At 45.5% G+C, this 25,204-nt stretch overlaps 1 protein-coding gene across 4 annotated transcripts in view; it reads left to right on the top strand.

Moving 5' to 3' along the window:
• LOC134945488 (NXPE family member 1-like) overlaps positions 1-25,204 on the top strand; it is a 100,727-nt gene that overhangs the window by 46,408 nt on the left and 29,115 nt on the right. For all 4 annotated transcript variants that reach the window (XR_010182122.1, XM_063934811.1, XM_063934809.1 and 1 more), the window contains one exon: positions 23,535-24,274. Coding sequence is in view for 3 of the 4 variants with exons in the window: in XM_063934809.1 (XP_063790879.1) it covers positions 23,535-24,274 (740 nt within the window). In the remaining variant the exon portion in view is untranslated. The remainder of the gene's footprint in view (positions 1-23,534; positions 24,275-25,204) is intronic.

Below are 25,204 nucleotides of genomic sequence, written 5' to 3'. Positions count from 1 at the left end.
CCAGCACAAGCTCTGTGTATTGTCCCCTTATATATTTGTAGATGTTGATCATGTCCCCTCTTAGTCTCCTCTTTTCCAGTGTAAACATGCCTAGCCTTGCAAGCCTTTCCTCGTATTCCAGCATCTCCATGCCCTTAATTAGTTTGGTCGCCCGCCTCTGAACCTTTTCTAGCTCCAGAATATCCTTTTTGTAGTAGGGTGCCCAAAATTGCATACAGTATTCAAGATGTGACCTCACTAGTGATTTATATAATGGGAGTATAACACTCTCGTCCCTTGCATCAATTCCCCGTTCTGTGCATGCTAATATATTATTATCCTTCTTTGCTGCTATCCTACTTTGGGTACTGCTGCTTAGTTTGCTATCTATGTGAACACTTAAGTCCTTTTCCAGTACAGAATCCCCTAATGTTTAGTATGTAGGTGTAATTTTTGTTCTTGTTACCACAGTGCATTACCTTACACTTGTCTGTATTGAAGCACATTCTCCATTTGGCTGCCCATGATTCCAATTTAACTAAGTCGTTCTGAAGAGACTCAGCATCCCCCTCCGTATTTATAACCTTACACAATTTAGTATCGTCTGCAAAAATTTACACCACACTCTCTAGACCTTCTGTTAGGTCGTTAATGAAAATATTGAACAATAGCGGTCCTAATACTGAGCCTTGCGGCACACCACTTAGCACTTCAGTCCAAGTTGAAAATGATCCATTAACCACAATGCGCTGCTCCCTATTATCTAACCAGTTTTTGACCCAAGTGCATATTGTGCTCCCTAGCCCTATTTCTTGTAGCTTATAGATAAGTCGCAAGTGTGGTACAGTGTCAAAAGCTTTGGCAAAGTCTAAAAAGATTACATCCACCTCCTTACCCTGATCTAGGTTTGCGCTTACTGTTTCATAAAAGCCAAGTAAGTTGGTTTGACAGGATCTGTCCTTTACAAATCCATTTTGATTCCTATTAATGACCTTATTGACTTCAAGAAACATCAGAATACTATCCCTTAGAATACCTTCCAATATTTTCCCCACTATAGATGTAAGACTAACTGGTTTATAATTACCCGGTTCAGCTTTACTTCTCTTTTGGCACTACTTCCGCTATACGCCAGTCTTTGGGAACCATACCTGATATAACTGAATCTTTAAAGATCAAAAGGTCTTGCAAGTTCAGAGTGAAGCTCCATTAGAACCCTTGGGTGAATTGATTCCATCGGGACCCGGTGACTTATTAATCTTAAACATTTTTAAGATGTCACAGACTACCTCCTCACTTAAATAAGCACTTATCAGTGGGACATTATCATTATTGAGATCGAGTGTTAGTCACTGAATTTAGTCTTCTTTTGTAAATACCGGTGAAAAGAACTCATTTAGTTTGTCCGCTATGTCATTATAATTTTTGACTAAGACTCCCAATTTGTCTTTTAAAGGTCCTATACTCTCCTTATTTAATCTCTTGCTGTTGATGTATTTAAATAATTTTTTGGGATTCGCTTTGCTTTCCTTTACTACTAATATTTAAGTTTTTACTTTTGTCTCGCTTTTTTCTTTTTTGCATATTTTGTTACAGTCCTTATAGTGCTGAAATGACTCCACATTCCCGTCAGATTTGTTTTTTTTGAATGCTCGCCTTTTCTTCCCCATAAGTTCCTTTATCTTTTTGTTAAGCTATATTGGTTTGGGATTTTTATTCCTTTTTTTGATGCTTGTGGGAATACATTTTAGAGTATTTTTAACTAGCAGTGATTCTAATACATCCCATTTCTCTGTAGTATTTTTTCCTTGAAACAAAAATTCCCATTCAATATCCCTTAAAGCTTTCCTCATCATGTCAAAGTTGGCTTTGCTAAAGTTTAGAGTCCTAGTTGAGCCACTATAGGACTGCTTATGGAAACTGATATTGAATGTGACCATATTGTGGTTGCTGTTTCCTATGGGCTCCCCTACTATAATATTTGATACCAATTCCCCATTGTTTGTTAATACCAGGTCTAAGATTGCATTGTACCTAGTAGGTTCCTCAATTAGTTCAACTAAGTAGTTATCATTTAGTGTGTTTAAAAACATATTACCCCTAACAGTATCACATTAATCGTTTTTTCCATTTATCTCTAGATAGTTAAAATCTCCCATCACTACTATGTCTCTAGTTCCTGCTGCTCTTTCAATTTGCTCCAGTAACAATTCCTCATCATCAGACACATTAATACCAGGCGGCCTATAGCATAAACCCAATCTAACTTTTTTATTCCTTTACCCCCGCTTGCAATTTCTACCCATAACGTCTCAACAGTGTCTACAGTCCCCTCCTGAATATCTTCCCGTATATCAGGTTTTAAAAACGGCTTTATGTAAAGACATACACCTCCACCCCATTTATTTAATCTGTCTCTCCTGAACAGCGTATAACCCTCTAGATTGTCTAATCATGAGATTCGTCCCACCAAGTTACAGTAACGCCTATAATATCATACTGTTTGCTTGCTGCAAGTATTTCTAGTTTGCCCTTTTTACCTGTAATGCTTCTGGCGTTTACATACATACAACTAAGATAAGTATTTCCCCTTGTGCTAGGGACATCATTTACTTTATGCAGCATCGATGACCCGTAATCATTATTAGTTAGTGTTTTGATAAACCTTTTTTAGTACCCATGTTAATACCCTTACCGGCTGCTCTTTCCCTCCCCCCTATTCCTCCCCCATTTCGTTTACTACCACCATCCCCTCTATTCTCACTGCATGACCCATAGTTTCTAGCTAAACCCTCCCCCCAGGCTCCTAGTTTAAAATCTCCTCCAACCTTCTAATCATCCTTCCCCCCCAGCACCGCTGCCCCCTCCTCATTCAGGTGCAATACATCATGCCAAAAAAGATGGCGCCTGACTGAGAAGTCTGCCCAGTGTTCCAGGAACACAAACCCCTCTTTCCTGCACCAATCCCTAAGACACACATTTACCTCCCTAATCTCCCTCTGCCTCCCTGGACTTGTGCGTGGCACAGGTAATATTTTGGAGAATATTACGTTAGATGTCCTTGCCTTAAGTTTCTGGCCTAAGTCCCTATAGTCTTTCTTAAGGACATCCCACCTTCTGCTTTGTCATTGGTGCCAACATGCACCAAGACTGCCGGGTCCTTCCCAGTCCCTTCCAACAATCTATCTACCCGGCACGCAATGTGCCGCACCCGAGCACACTGGAGGCAACAGACTGTACGGCGATCATGGTCCCGGTAGCAGATGGCCCTATCTGTCTACCTGATGACAGAATCCCCTACCACCACAATCTGACTTGGTACCTCACTATCTTTCATCCCAACTGTATCAGAGGGTCCACTCCTCTGGTTGCTAGAGGGAGCAGTCTCCTCTGGCACCGTCATTTTCTCACTATCATCCACCAAATCCTCGTCCAATTGGGAAAATTTGTTGGGCTTTGATAGTTCAGAGATGTTGAGCCTCTCCCTCTTTTTCTTCCTTCTAACTATGACCCAACTAGCTGCCTGGTCCTCCTCATCTACCAGTGACCCCTCTCGCAACTCCTCCACCGTTCTATCTAAGTCTTGCTCGAGATTGTGAATATACCTCAGCTGTGTAACGGTTTGCTCTAGATCAGTTACCTGGGCTTCCAGGACAACCGTTCGCACACACCTCGTGCAGATGTAATCACACTGGGACGGTTGCTCCAGGTATGCGTACATCTTGCACGACATGCACTGAGAGAGATCCCCAATCACAGCTCCACCCATCTTGTTTGTTAGGTCTAACTCCCTGTAACCTTCAGAAAAAAAACATTTGTGTGCATGCTGCTGCTTATCCCCCTAAGACTGTGTGCATGCCTGCTGCTTTTCTCCCAACCCATTCCCCCCCCCACCCCCATCCCACCCAGACTGCTGCTCTCCCCCTCTTTCCTTATCAAATACAGAGAGTGCAGTGTGCAGCCACCTTACCTACAGGCTGCATTGCAGAGTAGTCTGTGAAAATCCTGAAATGAAGAGTAGCACCATATGTCACCGCTGGCCAGTACTCCAGGAGATGTCAAAGTTACTGCCTGTGGCGGGTGAAGGCGGAGCTGGAGGCTGCAATACGGGAGCTTGGCAGCCACGTCTACTGTAAGATAAGAGTGCTGGTGGGATTGCGGCGGCTGTAAGAGGTAGGACCACACTACCTTTTTCAGGTAGCTGTAGCAGGCTGCCCCTTCAGGTCCCGGTGCCCCTAGGCAACTGCCTAAAGCTGGTTAGTGGAAGCTCCGGCCCTGGTAGTACATCTCCGCCTAAGGGGTCTATTTACTAAGCCTTGGATGGAGATAAAGTGGATGGAGATAAAGTGTCAGCTAATCAGCTCCTGTCATTTTTCAAACAGCCTGTGACATGACAGTTAGAAGCTGATTAGCTGGTGCTTTATCTCCATCCACTTTATCTCCATCCAAGGCTTAGTAAATAGACCCCTGTTAAAATATCTCTTAATGAGGCAAGTGAAAGTAGCTAGGGCCATACATACTGTAGATTATCTAATAAAAAGCCACGCTGTTTTGGCAGGGGCACCAAGGGGGGGAGCGATTACCACTTATCCATGCCCAGACTGGATGGAGGGGCCTGGGTCAGTAGCAGATTAGGCAGGGAGAGAGCGAGAGAGAGAGAGAGCGAGAGAGAGAGAGAGAGAGAGAGCGAGAGAGAGAGAGAGAGGACACTGCTCCGTTCCCCTTCCAAGCTCACACACATTACATTTTTAAAAAAATATATCGGGAGGAGGAGGTGTGACCTTGCCTCCCCCGTTTGCCCCTCTCCCCCCAGTACCTGGGCCCGTCACCGCTCTCAACTACCCTGTGTATTGACAGTATTTTAGAGCAGCTCCAACCATCATATATTGGCTACAGTGTCTGAGAACACCACGCAGTCTACTTACCCTCTGCAGAACTAGGCTGGAATTTCTTGGCAGTCTTAAGGAAGTGCATATGATCTTGTATAAGAAATAACGGGCCACATTTATTAACAATTTTATTCAGGACATTTTTTTTAAAAAACAGATGTTTGTTCGGTAAAGCAGCCCCCATAGGTTTCTATTAAATTATTAAGTGCACCAACCCCTGAAAAGCAATACTTCTCTCCTATAGTTAATGCCATTGTAGGCTACGGGCAAGTGTACATTAACATAAATTCTTCAAAAGAGGGATCTAAAGGATCCCTTTAATGTCATCTCCAAGTGCCAGCAAATGAGAAGTCACAACAATAACCCAGGTCCAGGCTGCTTTGTGAAAAGGGTTTCAAGCCGCTGGACACTGCGACCCGTGGGTGGGACAGCAGAACAGACCCTTAAAAAATGGGACTGTCCCGACAATGGCCCTCATTCCGAGTTGATCGCTCGCTAGCTGCTTTTAGCAGCTGTGCAAACGCTAAGCCGCCGCCCTCTGGGAGTGTATTTTAGCTTAGCAGAAGTGCGAACGAAAGGATCGCAGCGCTGCTACAAAAAAAGATTGTGCAGTTTCTGAGTAGCTCGAGACTTACTCCTAGCTAGCGATCACTTCAGTCTGTTTAGTTCCTGTTTTGACGTCACAAACGACCTGCGTTCGGCCAGCCACGCCTATGTTTCCCCAGCCACTCCTGCATTTTTATCTGGCATGCCTGCGTTTTTACACACACTCCCTGGAAACGGTCAGCTACCACCCAGAATCACCCACTTCCTGTCAATCACTCTGCGGCCAGCAGTGCGACTGAAAAGCGTCGCTCGAGCTTGTGTAAAACTGCTTTGGCTTTTGTGAAAGTACGTTGCACGTGTACATTGAGCCGCATCACATGTGCAGAAGTGCCGATTTTTAGCCTGATCGCTGCACTGCGAACAATGGCAGCTAGCGATCAACTCGGAATGAGGGCCAAAATCGGGACAGTTGGGAGTTATGCTGCCGTATATGCAGGGCCGTCTTTTCGTATGGGCTCAATGGGCTCTTGCCCAAGGGCCCCCGGAGTATAAGGGCCCTAGGCTGATAACTGAGGGTCCCCTCTTTCCAGGGGTACCAGATTTTTTAAAATCGGCCATGGGGAACTGGAGATATCAGACTTGAAAGCAGTGGTCCCCATCCAAGCCTGTTAATTTCTCTTCCTAGACAGATATCTTGATTTAGAGTTTTTGTGAGGGTATAATCCTAAAGCTGTGACTCTCCCCTTTTGGTGGACACTGGAAGCTTGTCTCTACTATGTCCAGAACCAGAGATATCAGCCTTCAAGCAGCTGGTCACTGCTCCAGCTCCACACACCTAATACGCAGTTTTAGATTTTCATTGGTGAATTGCTCTGGCTCATGAATTCTGATCCCCAAGTCCCTAGAACCTTCTGAAAGGTGGGACTCTCTAGTTTTTTTTTATCCCATTCAAAGCTAAGAAATACATTTTCAGGAACTTGAGATATCTGCAGTCAAGCAAGCTGCCCTCCCACCAGAAATTGATAAATATTAAGACCACTCCACTATCCACCCCTCCCCTACGTATTAAACACCTCCTACCTCCCTGGAAGTCATGTACTAGGGCTTCTTCATTCAGCCTAATGCCCCCTTCTACAGTTTAGTGTTCTCGCTCCCGCCCCACCTTACACCATCTGTGCAGTAAAGGAGTAATTAGCAGAAATTACTTCTCCAGGTCCTACTTGCTAAGTGGAAGATAGAACACTCCCTACGGCCCGCGGGACATCAAAGCTGCCGCTAATAGCACCCCCCACCCCTACCACTGGAGGATGGGTAGGGGGCCCCGTGCATTGCTGTGCCCAGGGGCCAACACTGCTGTTAAGATGGCCCTGCGTATATGTCCATTGATACTGCCGTATACTGTATGTCCATTGATACTACCGTATATGTCCAGTGGTACTGCTGTATAATTCCAGTGATCCTGCCTTATAATCCCAGAGATCCTGCTGTATAATTCCAGTGATCCTGCCGTATAATTCCAGTGGTACTGGCGTAAAAGTCCAGTCCAGTGATACTGCCGTATATGTCCAGTGATACTGCCGTATATGTGCAGAGGTACTGCCATATAATTCCAGTGATCCTGCCGTATAAATCCAGTGGTACCTAGATGGGCCAGGTGTTTGTGCTGCACACTTGTGTCACTAAGCTTAGTCATACAGTAACCTTAGTGCACCTCTTTTTCATCTTTGCATCATGTGCTGTTTGGGGCATGGTTTTTTAAAGTTCCATCCTGTCTGACACTGCCGTATAAGTCCAGGGGTACTGCTGTATTAGTCCAGGGGTACTGCTGTATAAGTCCACCAATTGCAACATTTTTGAAAAATGACAGGGCGTGCAGAAGATGCTGTCAGTGGACTAAAAAATTGCGGGCCACTTTCGACATTCAGCCACTGCATGCCACTCCTAGATGGGCCAAGTGGTTGTGTCGCTTATCTTAGTCATACAGCAACCTCGGTGCATTTCTTTTTCTTCTTTGCATAATGGGCTGTTTGGGGACTATTTTTTTAAATCTGCCATCCTGTCTGACAATGCAGTGCCACTCCTAGATGGGCCAGGTGTTTATGTCGGCCACTTGGGCTGCTTAGCTTAGTCACACAGCTACCTCATTGCACTTCTTTTTTTTATTTGTATCATGTGATGTTTGGGGACTATTTTTTAAATCTGCCATCCTGTCTGACACTGCAGTGCCACTCCTAGATGGGCCAGGTGTTTGTGTCGGCCACTTGGGCTGCTTAGCTTAGTCACACAGCTACCTCATTGCACCTCTTTTTTTCTTTGCATCATGTGCTGTTTGGGGACTATTTTTTAAATCTGCCATCCTGTCTGACACTGCAGTGCCACTCCTAGATGGGCAAGGTGTTTGTGTCAGTCACTTGGGTTGCTTAGCCATCCAGCGACCTTGGTGCACCTCTTTTTTTTCTTTGCATCATGTGCTGTTTGGGGGACTATTTTTAAAATCTGCCATCCTGTCTGACACTGCAGTGCCACTCCTAGATGGGCAAGGTGTTTGTGCCGCACACTTGTGTCGCTTAGCTTAGTCATACAGCCACCACGGTGCAACCTTTTGGCATAAAAACAATACTGTGAGGTGTGAAGTGTTCAGAATAGACTGGGAATGAGTGGAAATGAATGTTATTGAGGTTAATAATACCGTAGGATCAAAATTACCCCCAAATTCTGTGATTTTAGCCATTTTTATGTTTTTTTCAAAAATCATCCAGATCCAAAACCAAAACATGAAAGGGTGGTTTTGGCAAAGCCAATCCAAAACCAAAACACGAACAGGGAATTAGAACCAAAACCAAAACAGAAAACACAAAAAGTGCCTGCCGCACATCTCTAGTATTAACTGTATATAAGAGGTCCAGACCATGCACTAATGGTTAGCCAAGCCTCTAACCCAAACTTTTTTGAATCACGGCACCCTAGACTATCAGGATTTTTTGCACGACATCCCTAAGCCAAACGTCTCTTACTGAGAAATGTAAAAATAAATATTAAATTAAGGAAATTGTGTTTAGATGTCATCCTTAGGTTAAACTGTGTTGTGAGGGATAGGATTTGCATCTGTTTGTCCATATATTGTATGATTGACAGCCACCAGCACTGGTTATGCCTATTACATTAACCATAAAACATTTTTAATTGGTCCACCAACCCAATGCATCCCTGCAAGTGTCCTGAGGAACCCCAGGGTGCTACGCAGGACCGGATCTAGACCTTGTAGCGCCCAGGGCGAAACAATAGGGGCGTGGCTTTATGGAGAAGGCGTGTGGTCAGTTATGCCCCCTGTAGCTGTGCCCTCAGTAGTTGTGCCTCCAGTACTGTGCCCCCTGTAGCTGTGCCCACAGTAGTATTTCCCCCCAGTACTGTGCCCCCTGTACAGTTGTGCCCCTGTAGAGTTGTGCCCACAGTAGTATTGCCCCCAATACTGTGCCCCCAGTAGTATTGCCCCCAGTACTGTGCCCCCTGTAGAGTTGTGCCCCCTAGTTCACCGCTTACAAAAAATAAAAAATATTAATACTCACAATCCCTGCTCCTGCTTCCCAACCGTTGCTGCCCTCTGTCTCCGGCCGCCGGCGCCGCTCCTCGGATCTATGGGAGAGACGTCATGGCGTTTCTCCCATAGCACCGCACAGACACTAGGGGGTAAATTTACTAAGATGGGAGTTCTATTTAAGATGGGATGTTACCCATAGCAACCAATCAGATTCCAGGTATTATCTTCTAGAAGGTGCTAGAAAAATGAGAAGTAGATTCTTATTGGTTGCCATAGACAACATCCCATCTTAAATAGAACTCCGATCTTAGTAAATTTGCCCCTTGAAGTCAATTATGAACTCTAGCCTCTATGTGCCGCTCCCACAATGCAGTGCAGTGCGCGATGACTTAATCGCACACCGCACAGCACTGCATCTACACAGCACCGGGCGTCACCAGTAGCGGATCTTGCCACGGTGGGGGCACCCTGGGCAAAAATCCTGCTTGCTCGTAGCAAGATCCACTACTGGTGCCACGGCACACAGTATAAGAACCACTGCTCTAAGTACTGGCCTCTACCACTACATTTTCCCATTGGGCCCTTCATGCCCCAGTCCGATACTGTGTATGGGGTGCAAATACCCACATGGCTCTGGCCATATTCACACAGCAGTAGTCACAGGTCCTCTCCTTCTCAATATAGGCCCTTGAAATTATTCAGCTCCAGGCACTTGTGGCTCTTAATCCGGCCCTGGGTGGGGCCACAATGATGCAATCACACACCCCAGCCTCCTTATCTGCACCACATCCCCCACACCACCCACTATACCAAACCTCACCCACTGCATCGCCCACCCTCTAATAGTCAGAGGCAGTAGCTGCCCCAGAGGTGGGGCTGCAACACAGTCCAGAATTCAAATAAGGGAGTTACACCAACTGCCACAGAGTCCAGACCGGAGATGTTTGGCAGCGTTTGGGGTGGCAGTTGGGGTGGCTCCCCTATTTGAATATTGGACTGTGAAGCACCTCTGGAGCCGTCACTGGTCAGAGCTGTTATATCCAGGCGCCAGCATTTTCTTACTGAACAGAGGGAAATTACATGTCTTTTAATAAACATTTTAAGGCACTTACAATACATTTTTGGCAAACAATTTGACTTTCCGTCCGTTAGTTTTAATTTGCACCAGTGGGATTGTGAAGAAATATTTTTCCAACTGTTAAGCTTATGGGAACACCCATGTGATCATTGCCCAGAGTCAGTACAGTCTGTCAGGGTCAGACTGGCCCACAGGGGAACAGGGGAAACCACCGGTAGGCCCCACTTCCTGTGGGCCCTCCTCCTCCTCTAGGGATCAGGTTCCACACTCTATCCTAGTGCACTTGAATTATGCATTATACATATGTTACATTATACAGTACTTCACAAGAATATGGTTTATTATATATTTATGATTGGGAACAGAAAATGTACTCTTTAATGGTTAGCCAAACCTCTGTGGTGGCTGGCCATGCCCCCACTGGAGCCTGGCCACACCCTTAAGCATGTGACTCTACAACAGCATTCCCCCGGTGGGCTCTGCATGCCCCAGTCCGACACTGCAGTCTGTGGTCTCCAAGAATGGGTTCGGTATGCTTTACTACTGTTTGGGATCCCAGCAGTCAGGAGACAGCCACCAGGATCCCGACAGGTGGAATGCTGGCAGGGAGCACAGCGAGTCCTCTCACGGGCTCGCTGTAATCGCCAAATGCATCGGGCACACTATTCTATTCCCCCTCAGGTGGTGGTTAAGGATAGGTATCACAGGTGTACAGTGGCTTGATGATTGTCCCTTCCCCTAAGATGTTTCCCCCATACCTTGTTCGATGTACTTCGATTTAACAGCAAATCTCCATGGAGAATACTATTTATTTTACTGCAATGAATGCTGGATAGAAAAAGAGTAATTGGTTCACACAATCAAGATAATCAAGACAATGACATTCAAGAAGATCAAATCATTTTGTGTGCATTATAAAAACAAATTAGCTCAATCGACAGCTCACAATACACCGGATGACTCCAAAATGTGGTTTATAAAGATACTGATTTATAATCAAACTAATCACAGCTATGCAAGTATTAATTAATGTAATAGACAATGAAGAATAAGATCAAGAAATGTTTTTTTGCAAGAACTGTTTAAAGTCAGAGAGGCTTAGAAAAAATATACTCTCTATTTTAGCTCAATGGCCCTCATTCCGAGTTGTTCGCTCACTAGCTGCTTTTAGCAGCATTGCAAACGCTGTGCCGCCACCCTCTGGGAGTGTATCTTAGCTTAGCAGAATAGCGAACGAAAGATTAGCAGAACTGCTACTAAATATTTTCTTGCAGTTTCCTTAGTAGCTCCAGATCTACTCCTAGATTGCGATCAGCTCAGTTCGTTTAGTTCCTGGTTTGACGTCACAAACACGCCCTGCGTTCGGCCAGCCACTCCCCCGTTTCTCCAGACACTCCTGCGTTTTTTGCCTGACACTCCTGCGTTTTTTAGCACACTCCCGGAAAACGCTCAGTTACCACTCAGAAACGTCCCTTTCCTGTCAGTCATTCACCGATCAGCAGTGTGACTGAAAAGCGTTGCACGAACACCAGCAAATCTACTAAGTTTTGTGTTAAATAACTTAGCGCATGCGCTCAGCGTACCATGCACATGCGCATTTAACAACAAATAGCAGCATAGCGAAAATCGGCAACAAGCAAACAACTCGGAATGACCATAAATATCCCTACACACAGTCCCAATCTTCACTGGCATTTTGGATAACGTTGAAGCTCATTGTTCCTACAATATCACAGTGTTGCATTGGGGTTCTGAGGTTAATACTAAACTTGTTGCACAAAAGGTTAAGTACCTCCTTAATGAAATATAAATCCAAGCCTGACTCTCTTTGTCCTGGTAGACACTGTAGTCCAACTATGCACAAGGCATGTGTGGCAAATATGTCTTTAGGATCCAGCTTGGTGAAATGTCTCTGTAGCAACTATACAAGATAACTAAAGTCTATACTGACACTGCTGCCTTTAAAACAGGGGTCAGTCTATGGCAGTTGTCTGTATTATGCCTTCAGGCACACTTCTCAATGTGGTAGCTGGGCAATGTATATGTGTGAGGAAAAAAATGTGTATTTAGCACTCACCCATTCATAGGTCAGCATTTAGCATAGTCTCTTTCATTCAACAGCTCCTCTGTGCCCATGCCTGACTTCATACGGCTTCTACCACTTGCTCAAGATGATCTTTAGACAAAGGAGTCAAATTAATTTCCGGAAAGTGTGGATCTGCTCACTTTTCTGTAAAACATTAATGTCTGACATTTGTTGTTGAGTGAGGCACTGATCGATATTGTCTGAGAAACTGCTTAGGTATTGTTGAATTGGAATTCTGGATACTTTACAAATCTTTACTTGCTTTCCAAGATTACGCATGAAACGTTCAACTAGACCATTAGCTTGTGGACACAGTGGAGTAATTTTCTTGTATCGTATTCCAAAATGTTTCATGAATTTACTGAAATTACCCCATTAAAATAGTGGACCATTATCCATCTTTATCGTTCTTGGAATTCAATAAGTAGTGAAAATTCTATCCAATGCTGGTAAGACAGATGTGGCAGATGTTGAAGATATTATTTCAAGAACAGGATTTCGTAAATATTTATCCACAGCCACTGTCTGTATTTACCATTGTATAACAGGCCATAGAAGTCAACATCAACATTTTCTCAAACATTGTCAGGTAGGTCAGTCATCAGTAATGGTTCACCATTATTTTGCATAGAAAAAAGGGTGCATGTCATGAAGTTTTGGATTTCCGATTTAACGTGGCTCCATGGAACAAAAAAACATACCTTTTCATGTAAAAATTGTTTGGTCTTTATTATTATTTATTACCAGTTATTTATATAGCGCACACATATTCTGCAGTGCTTTACAGAGAATATTTATCCATTCACATCATTCTCTGCCCCAGTGGAGCTTACAATCTATATTCCATAACACATGTACACACATTCATGCTAGGGTTAATTTTGTTGGAAGCCAATTAACCTACCAGTATATTTTTGGATTGTGTGTGGAAACCGGAGTACCCGGAGGAAACCCACGCAAGTACGGGGAGAATGTACAAACTCCACACAGGTAGGGCCATGGTGGGAATCGAACCCATGACCTCAGTGCTGTGAGGCAGTAATGATAATTATTACACCATCCGTACTGCTTTATGATTCCTAAATGACTTGCATTGGCTATGTGTCATGAATCTGCATTCAGCAACATCTCACCTACCAGCGCGCTGGTGTGCAGGCCTCCGGAGGTCATGGCCCCAGTCGCGGCTGCATGGATGTGCTGAACGCAAGTGTTGTTTTCCGCATCGCTGAGTGCCACTGATTCAAGTCCCAAGTATGCCTTGCTGTGTGCTGGCGTCCGGCCGTGTATGACACCTGCTTTCAACTGATCCAAGCATCCAATCCAGTCCTGTGCTTACCATCAGAGTTCAGGAACCAATCACCGCAGAGCAAGGGGTATAAAGTTTGGTCCGTGGCTCAGACACATCGCCTCGGACAACGAGTCACATTGGTGCCTCAAGTTCTCCTGGTTCCTGTGTTCTTGTTTCCAGTGGTTCCCTGTGATTCTTCTAATCGCTTCTTCTCATCACCCTGCTTCTCCTTCATTCAGCTACAATCTCCAGCCACATCCAGCCGCAGCTCATCAGCAGTAAGAGACTCTCCTCAGGTGTTTGTTCCACTGCTTTACCTGTGCACCTCATTAAGATCATACAACTCATGCAAGCTTGTTGTAATGGGACTGTCTACTGCCTGGGCCCTGTGTGGTAATAAGAACTAATCTATACAGAGACTGTGTGTTCTATCAATATTTCCGGAGTTCTGTTTTTCAACTATTTCAGTTACCAAGTTATTCCACGTTTTGTTACCAGAGACTTTTATTTGTTTCCAACCTTCTGCATTCAGGCATCAAGTTGTTTTTCATATATATTCTGTTGCCATAGACTTTATACCTTGGATTCAGTCACAGTTACTATTTCCCTTCTGCCACTAGCAATGCTCAGTACCATCTGTTGTTACTTCTCTACTCTGTGACCTCTGTGTGCATTAAACATCAGCACATATGTGCAGGACTTTTATTTTGCCTACACATTTTATATTTTGTACCAACACTGACCCATTAGTGCCCCCTCCGGGGACAGACAAAATCAGAAACCTGACACTATGTCAATTACCCGCTTTATCAAAGCAGCTGGAATGACAATTATGTCACCTCTGAGAATGATTGAATCATCATGCACAGTTAGTTATTGACAATGTTTCTGAAGTGCTCTAAAAGTGACTAGACATGTAATCTGAAGGATTATCAGAGCCAGCTCTATGAATGATAGAGAAGTTGTATGCCTGTAAGCGTAAGCCCCATCGCTGTATCCTAGCTGGTTGTTTGGATTTCCAAAGAGTGTCACCAGTGCTTGATGATCAGTGTCGATGGTAAAGTCAATGCTGTATAAATAGAGGTGAAAGCATTTACAACCTCAGACTACTGCAAGAGGTTCCCGTTTTGGCTGGGAGTAACGTTTTTCCAGCTTTTTCAAACTGTGACTCGCACATGCTACAATATAATGATCCCCATGGATATTCACCTGAGCCAAAATAGCTCCTAGCCCTACAGCACTAGCATCCACAATAAGTCCTGTTTTCCAGGCAATGTTGTAATATGACATTGTGATACCATCCTCCTGCAGACATAATTTTATGTCATCAAATGCTTGTACAGGACAGGAAGGCCACAAGAATTTAACATTTTTCTTTGTGAGTTCACTAAGTGGAGCTGTCAGAGTGGCACAATTTGGAATGAATTGGGAACAATAGTTAGTCATCCCAAGAAATGACTTCATCAGCATTGGTAGGTTTCAACAAATTTGTGATAGCCTGAACTTTTTGTGGATCAGGACTCGCCCCATCTTGAGAGAAAATGTGACCAAAACATTTGAGCTTCGGTTGAAGAAAGAAGCATTTATCTTTATTCAGTGTTAAATTCCTGTCTTGAAGACACTGAAGTACTTCACGCAGAGCCACATCATGTTCCTGGCACGTTGCTCCAAAAAAAATACTATAATCACTGTAATTGATGGCATTTTGAACTGACTGTATAACTTGATGGATATCATTTTGAAACACCTCTGCTGCAGACACAATTCCAAATGACAGTCGTTTGTATCTTCGAAACCCAACATGAGTTGAGAATGTCGTTATTTATCGTGACTCTTCATCAAGTTCCAGTTGGTGATAACCTTTATTTAAATCCAATAAAAAAAATAGAAACATGTACCTGTGAGTGTATGTATAATATCATCCACAGTAGAGTAATATAGTGCTCTCTTTTAATGGCAACATTAGGACAACGTATATCACCACATATTTTCACTGCATTTGGTTGACCCGATTTGGGCACAACCACAATAGATGATACCCATGGTGTTGCTCCAGACACCTTTTCAATGATAGCAATAGTTTGTATTTCCTCTTTCACTTGTTTCCTTATGTTGATAGGAATGCAGTAGCATAGCTACTGCCCCCGCAGCCCTCGCGGTGGCTTGGGGGCGAGGGGCTGCGGGGGCGCCACTGATTTAGTGCAGACTGACATGCGGACGAGCGTCCACATGTCAGTCTGCTGTCTCGTTCCCTCCGCTGCTGTTAGGAGGGACACGGAGGGCACAGCGTGCGCCTCTCCTGTGTCCCTCCTGGGTCTCCGGTGGCCGCGGGTCTAATAAAGGAAGTGCCGTTTGTGAGCACTTCCTTTATTAGACCCGTGGCCGCCGGAGACCCAGGAGGGACACAGGAGAGGCGCGCGCCCTCCGTGTCCCTCCTTACAGCAGGGGAGCGGCGGCGGAGAGTGGGGGTGGGGGGGGGCACGCACTGAGGGGGCATATCTGGCACTGGGGGGGAATATCTGGCACTGGGGTGGAATATCAGGCACTGGGGGCATATTTGGCACGGGGGGAGAGAATATCTGGCACTGGGGGCATATCTGGCACGGGGGGGGATATCTGGCACTGGGGGCATATTTGGCATGGGGGGTGGAGAATATGTGGCACTGGGGCATATATGGCACTGGGGGGGATATCTGGCACTGGGGCATATGTGGCACTGAGGGGGCATATCTGGCACTGGCATATTTGGCACTGGGGAAGAATATCTGGCACTGGGGGCATATATGGCACTGGGGGGAATATCTGGCACTGGGGGGGGGAATATTGGGCACTGGGGGCATATTTGGCACGGGGGGAGAATATCTGGCACTGGGGGCATATATGGCACTGGGGGGGGGATATCTGGCACTGGGGGCATATGTGGCACTGAGGGGGCATATCTGGCACTGGGGGGGGAATATCTGGCACTGGGGGCATATATGGCACTGGGGGGGAATATCTGGCACTGGGGCATATGTGGCACTGAGGGGGCATATCTGGCACTGGGGGGGAATATCTGGCACTAGGGGCATATTTGGCACGGGGGGGGAATATTTGGCACTGGGGGCATATATGGCACTGGGGGGGAATATCTGGCACTGGGGCATATGTGGCACTAAGGGGGCATATCTGACACTGGGGGGGAATATCTGGCACTGGGGGGAATATCTGGCACTGGGGCATATGTGGTACTGGGGGGAATATCTGGCACTGGGGGCATATATGGCACTGGGGGGGGGGGATATCTGGCACTGGGGCATATGTGGCACTGCGGGGGAATATCTGGCACTGGGGGGCATATATGGCACTGGGGGGGGGGATATCTGGCACTGGGGGCATATGTGGCACTGTGGGGGAATATCTGGCACTGGGGGGCATATATGGCACTTGGGGGGGGGATATTTGGCACTGGGGGTATATGTGGCACTGTGGGGGAATATCTGGCACTGGGGGCATATGTGGCACATGGGGGGGGGCGCTATATTTGGCACTGGGGGCATGTGAGTACCTGGCACCATGGGGGAATATCTGGCACTGGGGACATATGTGGCACTGGGAGCACAGCCCTAGCAACAAGGACTACCTCCTAGAAACGAGCATGACACCCAGTGCATGAAGCACCTGGAAACGAGCATGACACCCAGTGCATGAAACACCTGGCAATGAGCATGACACCCAGTGCATGAAACCCCTGGCAACGAGCATGACACCCTGAGCATGAAAACCCCTGGCACCGTGCATGGAACCAAGAGCATGAAACCCCTGGCAACGAGCATGACACCCAGTGAATGAAACCACTGACAACGAGCAGGTAATTGAAAAGTAATTGGAAGCCTTACTGTAGGACTTAATGTGTAATGGGCATTACGGTGTGTGACATAATGTATCACGGACATTGCGGTGTGTGTCATAATGTGTCACAGGCATTACGGTGTATGGTATACTATATCGCGGCCATTGTGATATGTGGTATAATGTCTCAGGGTCATTGCAGTGTGTGGCATAATGTATCACGGACATTGCGGTGTGTTTCATAATCTGTCAGGCATTACGGTGTGTGGTATACTATATCACGGGCATTGTGGTATGTGGTATAATGTCTCAGGGTCATTGCAGTGTGGCATAATATATAACGGGCATTGCGGTGTGGCATAGGGTATAACGGGCATTGCGATATGTGTCACAGGCATTACGGTGTATGGTATACTATATCACGGGCATTGCGGTATAATATCTCAAGGTCATTGCAGTGTGTGGCATAATGCGTCACAGACATTGTATGTGCTATAATGTATCAGGGGCATTGCAGTGTGTGGCATAATGCGTCACAGACATTGTATGTGCTATAATGTATCAAGGTCATTGCAGTGTGTGGCATAATGCGTCACAGACATTGTATGTGCTATAATGTATCAGGGGCATTGCAGTGTGTAGCATAATGTATAACGGGCATTGCGATTCCTGTCATAATGTGTCACAGGCATTACAGTGTGTGGCATAATGTGTCGGGGGCATTGCGGTGTGTGGCATAATGTGTCACAGGCATTATGGTGTGTGCATAATGTGTCATGTGCATTATTGTGTGTGGCATAATGTCTAAGGGCCATTGCAGTATGTGGCGTAATGTATACTGGGCATTACTATAAGGAGGAAAAATTACAAATAATGTAAGGGGCATGAATCAGGATTATTTTTCTTTCCTGTGGTGGCCAACGTCTGGGCGTGCAGGTTGCAAAACTGGGGTATAAGGTAGTCTTTTCCTGCAATGCCACGCCCATTCCGACGAAGCCATGGCCATTCCAACGAAGCCACGCCCATTTTTGCTGCGCGCGCCTTCCTTCTAGTCATGCCACTGTAGGAAAGGAATGCACCGAAGTTCTTGAGCAATTGGTATAACTGAGTGATCTATGTGAAGATGAACTTGATAGGCTTTAAGTTTTCCAATGCCGTGAACAAGATGATCATACTCCTGTAGTAAAGCATCCACATCACTTTGTATTGTTTTTGGTTCATGCAGTGGAATTGGGAGTGTCATGTATGACCGGGGCAGAATTGTGAGTGTGTGCCACAATTTGTATAAGACCCAGCTCTGATGCAGTATCAAATAGCAAGAGATGGCCTTTTGCATTTTGATGCCCTTATTTATCAATGAGTGATACATTTCACTGTGGGTGATAAATTGCACCAGCCAATCTGCTCCTGTCAGTTTTCAAACCCAGCCTGTGAGATGGAAGTTAGGAGCTGATTGGCTGGTGTCATTTATCACTCACAGTGAAATTTATCACTCATTGATAAATAAGGGCATTAGTGAGGGAAAAAAATAAGGCATTTGTCATTTAGTCATTTTTGTGTGCAATAACTTCAAAAGAACCCTGTAAGGGAAAGGGTCGTTTAGATTTACAAAAGCACCGGAATCTATTAGAAATTCAACAGAAGTGTTGTCTATGGTGATGTCAGTTTTTGGACTGACCTTGTTTTTTACGACCTGATGAATCAAGTAGATATAGCCTTCTGGTGTATCATCACTGTCAGATGATTCTGCAGTTGGAGACAATGTAAAGTGTTAAACTGCTGTGAAGACTGGGTGTAGATCTTATTTCCTTGGATTTGCAGACTGAGGAAAAGTGATTAATTTTGCCACATGAAGTCCAAATTCTACCAGTGGGAGGACAGTCTCATAAATGTGGATAGGAGCATCCACAGCCAGGCTCATACTGGCCTGCCGGGGAACCGAGGGATCCACTGGTAGACCCTGCCAGATGATAGCCACGCCCATGTCAGCAGGTGAGCGGGACTAAGCCAGGTTGGTGGCAGGCTCTATATGCTCCCAGAGGAGCACTGCGGGTTTGTAACGCTGCCGTCATGACGCTGCTAGCAGTGTGATGACGTCACACTGTGCTGCTCAGTCCCACCGTGAATCTCGCCACCACGGTCCACAGGAGGAGAAGGTATGCGGCGCCCTGGAGTTGGTGAGTGCGGTCAGCGGGCACCACCAGCAGGAGCTAGAACAGGGCCGAAACTAGTACTTCTGGTAGTAGGTGCAAGACAGTAATTTAGCGCCCTCCTTTCCAATAAAACAAAAATTTGAGAGAGTGAGAGTGGAGAGGAGAGATAGAAGGGGGAGGGGGAGAGGATGGAAAAACAGAGGAGGGAGAGAAAAGAGAGAGACGATGGAAAGATAGGGGAGAGAGGAGGGGGAGAGAAATAGAGAGGGTAGTGTATGTACAGTATGTGTGTGTATATGTATCAGCATCCAGCATGTAATATTGTCTTGTTCCTGTGCTTGGGGGTGAAGCTGTGGACTTGGCTTTCCAAGAGGCTGCCTGGGTGGAAGAGGCCGCTGCTTAGTCATGTGGTGAGTAGAGGACTGTTCCTCTATGCCTCACATTCTGCCCCTCAGCGGCAGCTCCCCTCAATCTTCATTCCCTCACACAGGGACACCTAGTACTGTACTTGTCCTCCGCCAAGGAGGAGATGGAGGAGGCTGCACTGCCTTGGTCCAGGGACACGTCCTTAGGAGGGGCTGCTGAACAGGTACAAGCTGGAATGAGAGGAGGTCAGGTCGCAGCCCCGGATTGTGCAGCATGTGTGACCGGCACATTTGGCTCCCAGTCAGGCAAGCCAGGCGGGATTTTGGGGGGCGAGCTGGTCAGGGGAGTGGAAGGAGGTCTCGGTGCCTCCCAATTCCGGCACCAGGGTCATTATATACTATGCTAGGTGGTGCCTATAATGGCTGGCCACTCCTCTCTGGCCATGTGGCCACACCCCTTGAGCATATGGTAATGCCCCTTAGTGGGCCCCTGTGATTGCATTTCCCTGGTGGGCCCTTGATGTCCCAGTCCGACACTGTCCACACCTGTAGCATGATCTAGATTTACTTCTCTCCAGATCCCCACTGTTGTCAGTATGTAATTTATTGCACACTTGCAGCTGGTCCATCGAGAAACACTTAGCTTCCTTACGGACAGGATCGCAGGAGTTGATATACCTACCCTGGGACCCGAAGGAAGATGCAATCCCGGCATCTACATACCAGCGCTGCTTGGGATACCGGCATCACAATACCAACAGCCGGCATCCCGATCAACCAGACGGCAGGCCGTGCTATCGTCTTGCCACGCTTGGGATAGCTTTAGGCAGCAGAAGGGGGTTAGGGTTAGGGTGCAGGGCAGGGAAGGGTAGGGTTAGGGACCAGGGAGGGAGGGTTAGGTTATGCACATAGAAGAGGAGGTTAGGGTTAGGCATCAAATGGGGAGGGTTAGGTTTAGGCAGTGTGCAATGGAAGGTTAGGGTTAGACACCACCAGGGAGGGTTAGGTTTAGGCACTCACAAGTAAGGGTTAGGGTAGTGGGCAGAGAAGAGTTAAGGTACTTTAGAGGGACCTGTCGGAATCTGATGCTACTGTTGGTATCCTAATCACCGGCACCCCGTCCATCGGGAAATCATACTGAAACCCCTTCTCCATGTCTTTATCATGGCATGTGCTTCTGAGAGTTCAAGACTTCTAGCATATTGCTGCAGCTCTATCAACGTCATTTCAGATTTAAAAGCACAAAAAATATAAAATATGGATAAGACAATGGCGTTTAGTGGAAAAAGAGAGCATCCTAGGTATATTCTGGTAGGAACCACCCACCACTGTATAAACAAACAATATGGAAGTTGAATATATCTCTGGCGCTACCTCTTAAAACAAAAAAAGAGTACTATCCAATAAATAGCCAAGAAAAACAAAAAAATCAATAAATAGTCCAAGTGTATTTTCAATGACTTTTTCCGAAAGGTATTGTCTTCAATCTACTTCAAATGCCTCCTCTACATGAAGATGTGTAGGCTTGCACAATTGTTCCCAGGACATGTATAAAAAAGAAGAGGAAATATATATAGTGTAGTATTTCTTTTCTAAAAAAAACAATTTATTCTCAGTAAAAGGCAAGAATATGGTGGTGTTTTTTATTCAATACAAAGAGAGTTTCCACCATAGACTCAGGTTAAAAGTGAAATTGTATCATGCCAGAAACAAGAATACAGTGGTGTTTTTTCTTCAATACAAACAGAGTTTTCACCATAGACTCAAAATAAAATGGAGTTGTACCGTGCCAAGCTTCTGGCAAGGAGCAATGGAGTGAGCAATCAATGGGAGGCCCCGGAGCCCTTCTTTCCTCCCTCCACGCTATTCACCGGCAGCAGGACACAGTGTGTTCCCCCAAGAATTATGGATGCAAGTGAGTGGCCCCAACGCGTTTCGAGTTATTCACTCTTCCTCAGGGCAGAATGGTCCTCACCAGCATACATCCATATTTATATTCAAAAGACCCGGAAGTACCTTCTGACCTTTCATACTTTCAAATGTTCTCATTCTATCAAAATTCTAAATCAGTCACTTCTTTTAAATAAACATATATGGCTGTAATATATTATCACAATAAAATATAAAAAAAACAGAAAAACAACATTCTAATGTATTTGAAAGTTTAATTACTTCCTGCATGTCAATCATGTAGATGTTTTTAAACTTCTATATAATCACCCCATTGGATTATTATTATTATAACCTTTTTCCTTGTTTAAACAAGGAAGAAATCTATAAAAATGTTATAATAACCCAGTAAATTAAATGCAGTGTAAGGGTAGACATAAAAAAAACACCTAATGGGGAGATTATAAACAAGTTTAAAAATGCCTACAGGATCCTGCGCATCCTGCGCATGCGCTCGCAGCTTCTGCTGACATCCCGCGGAAAATGCGAACGTCTCTGCCTGTCAAGGCAGAGACATTCACGGGGTGGGGGTGGCGGCAATGCTCAGATTCCTAGGCGGAGACAGAGCATTGCAGGGTGTGGCTTGGAAACGGGGGGCATGCCTGTACGCAGAGGCATCACTCACCTCTGTGACACCCGGTGCGGCAACGAGTATAAAGGAGGTGGGCCTTCATGGGAATGGGCGTGACTTAAACAGAGGGGCGGGGCTTCGCAGGCGGACCCGTTTTTAGATTATTGCAGGCTCACAAATGGGCGGGGCGGGGGTTTGCGAAGGGGCAGGGCTTCGCGTCCCGACACCCTTTTTTTTTTTCCACTGGGGGTGTGGGAGGTGAGGGCTCACTCCCGGGAGGTGCTGTCCCTGCAGTGCTGGCTCCTACACAGTGACAGGAGCCGAGTGCTGCACATAATATAACAGTGCAGCACTCGGCTTCTGTCACTCTGCAGGAGCCGGCATTTTGGTGTCACCCCTCGGCGGGTGACACCCAGGAGCGGGCCGCACCCACCGCACCCCCCTTGTGACGCCATTGCCTGCACGAATGGGGATGTGATTGCAGTGGCTGCATGACGTGACAATCAGCTGCTGCGATTGTAAAGATGGCGGAGGGTCTCCTGCGGGCGCAGCTAAGCTAAGCTAAGGTTTTGGAGAAAGATAAAGTGTATGGAGATAAAGTACCAGCCAATCAGCTCCTCACTATCATTTTTAAAATACAGAGTGGGCTGGGTACAAAGCCTTGGAGAGAGATAAAGTTGACGGAAATAAAGTACCAGCCAATCAGCTCCTAATTGTCATGTTACAGGCTGGGTTTGATAAATGACACTTAGAAATTGGCTGGCTGTTACTTTATCTCCATAAAGTATATACAGTAAAACATAATAAACGGAGAGAGGTATCGAGCCATCAATGGAGTGGAGAAGAGAAGAATTCTACCTATTATTTTATAGACTATGCTAGATAAATTCTAGAACCTGATTGGTTGCTTTGGGCAGATTCTTTTGTCCTCTTTTATAAGGTGTGATAAATCTCTCCCTAAACAAAACTCCAAAGCAGCTCCAGAGGTGGGGCAGCAGAGCAGTACAAAATTGAAATAGGGGAACTGCAGCAACTGCCAGTGACTCCCAGTCAGTTATGTTTGGCAGCGTTTGGGGTGTCAGTTAATGCGGTGCCCATATTTGAATATTAGACTGTGCCGCAGCCTCACCTCAAGAGCCGCCACTGCATCTAAAGTAAATTTCAACCTACTTTTAAAAAAGGACAATCATTATATACAGGGTGATTTTGTTCACAGCAAAGAACTACATGTAATAAATGTCTTTTATTTTTCAATTGCAGGATTCTCTGAGGCATTTGCTTGGAGGCTGCATTGCCCCAGTCGAACAAAATAATATTGGTCAGGAGATTACTGGGATGACCATGCCAGATGATACACCAAGAAAGAGCAATCTGCAATCTCAGATAGATGCAGTGTTTATCAGAATTCAGAATCTCATCCCCCATGTTCCTTTTACTCCGTTTAATGAAAGCACAAGTGGAAGACACAGTACGGCCTTCATAGTCAATCCCAGAGAACAGTATTGTGTTGGAGACGACTTTGTGGTACAGCTCATTATGTACAATTACTTGGGCAACAGGAAGACCTATGGAGGAGACTTCATTAGGCCAAGACTGTTCTCTAAAAAGCTTGGAGCTTCTATGTCCGGAAGAGTGGAAGACTTCAACAATGGGTCTTACCATGTCCACTTTACTTTGTACTGGGCGGGCAAAGCCAAAGTCTCCTGTTTGTTGTGGCACCCCAGCGAAGGCATTGCAGCTCTCTGGAGAGCGAGACATTCCAGTTTGGGAGTTCTTGGTTTTCAGGGCCATTATGTAAGCTTCGGAAAGCAAGCCGTCTCTACCTGTGGTTTTCAGCTGGACACAAAGGAGGAGGTGTGTGAGTACAAAGATGACTTTTATGAAGAGGCCTTCTACTGTATCAAACCTCGGAACTTCTCGTGCGACTGTTTAACAAACATGAGAGCGGTGGATATTCAGGCATCATTTCTTACTCCCGGAGAAAAGCAGCTGTTCCAATGGTATCTCCTGCAGTCTAATTATCTAAAATATACTTGTAAACAAATAATGTATGATATATTCTACAGTGTAATAATGTTAAGGAAGTCCCGTGTTTAAAAATAATGACGGACAATATTTAAAAGGAAAAAACAGCATACAGTATATTTTTTTATTTTAAAGGATTTAGATCCAGTTTTGTATATAGATCCACTTAGATAGGTGTGTGTGTTAGATGACATGATACAATTACCCAGCAGGAAAGAGTCTGTGGTAATTATTAAAAAGTTTGAAAATAGTCAGAAGGTATTCTATAGGTAATATATATCTTTATATTTGCTCCAGATCTGTTCCAAACTTGGACACAGAGGTCCAAGTTGCACAGAGCCAGTTCTCTTTGATCATAGTGGCACAATGAATGATCAGCTATACCAGTGCTTAAAGTGGTCCTAGAGAGGCAGTGAAACTTACCCCCCCCCCTTCCAGCTGCCACCCCTTGTTGGTACAATGCCCCTAGTCCATCCCCTACTTGCCCACCTGACAGATGCCAATCCTCTAGCTCACCTTGCAAAACCCTGTATTTTATTGATTTCCTTATAAATCACTTCCACGTAATTCTATTAACCAAACGACACCAACATACATCTCTTCTCTTATCTCATAATATCTGCCAGGTCACCCTACTGTCCTGCACAATATCTTGGTCTCTCAAACACACACATTACCTGCTCAGGACTGGTACAGGAGTTTTTTCATAGAGCACCCACTCTACTCTATGCAATCCCTTCTCATTCACAAGACTCATCTCTTGTCTCCAAAACTTTAAGAGTTCCCAGAGAATTCACCTCTTGAGGCAGTATACTGTATTCCAGAACTGCCCACATTACCTCCATAAACATTTCTACCCAATTACCTTCTACACAGTCAACACATAACATATTTTCTCTTTCTAC

The sequence above is a fragment of the Pseudophryne corroboree genome, chromosome 7 (genome assembly GCF_028390025.1).
Source record: "Pseudophryne corroboree isolate aPseCor3 chromosome 7, aPseCor3.hap2, whole genome shotgun sequence".
Taxonomy (NCBI): domain Eukaryota; kingdom Metazoa; phylum Chordata; class Amphibia; order Anura; family Myobatrachidae; genus Pseudophryne; species Pseudophryne corroboree.
This window is presented reverse-complemented; position numbering and strand designations above follow the sequence as displayed.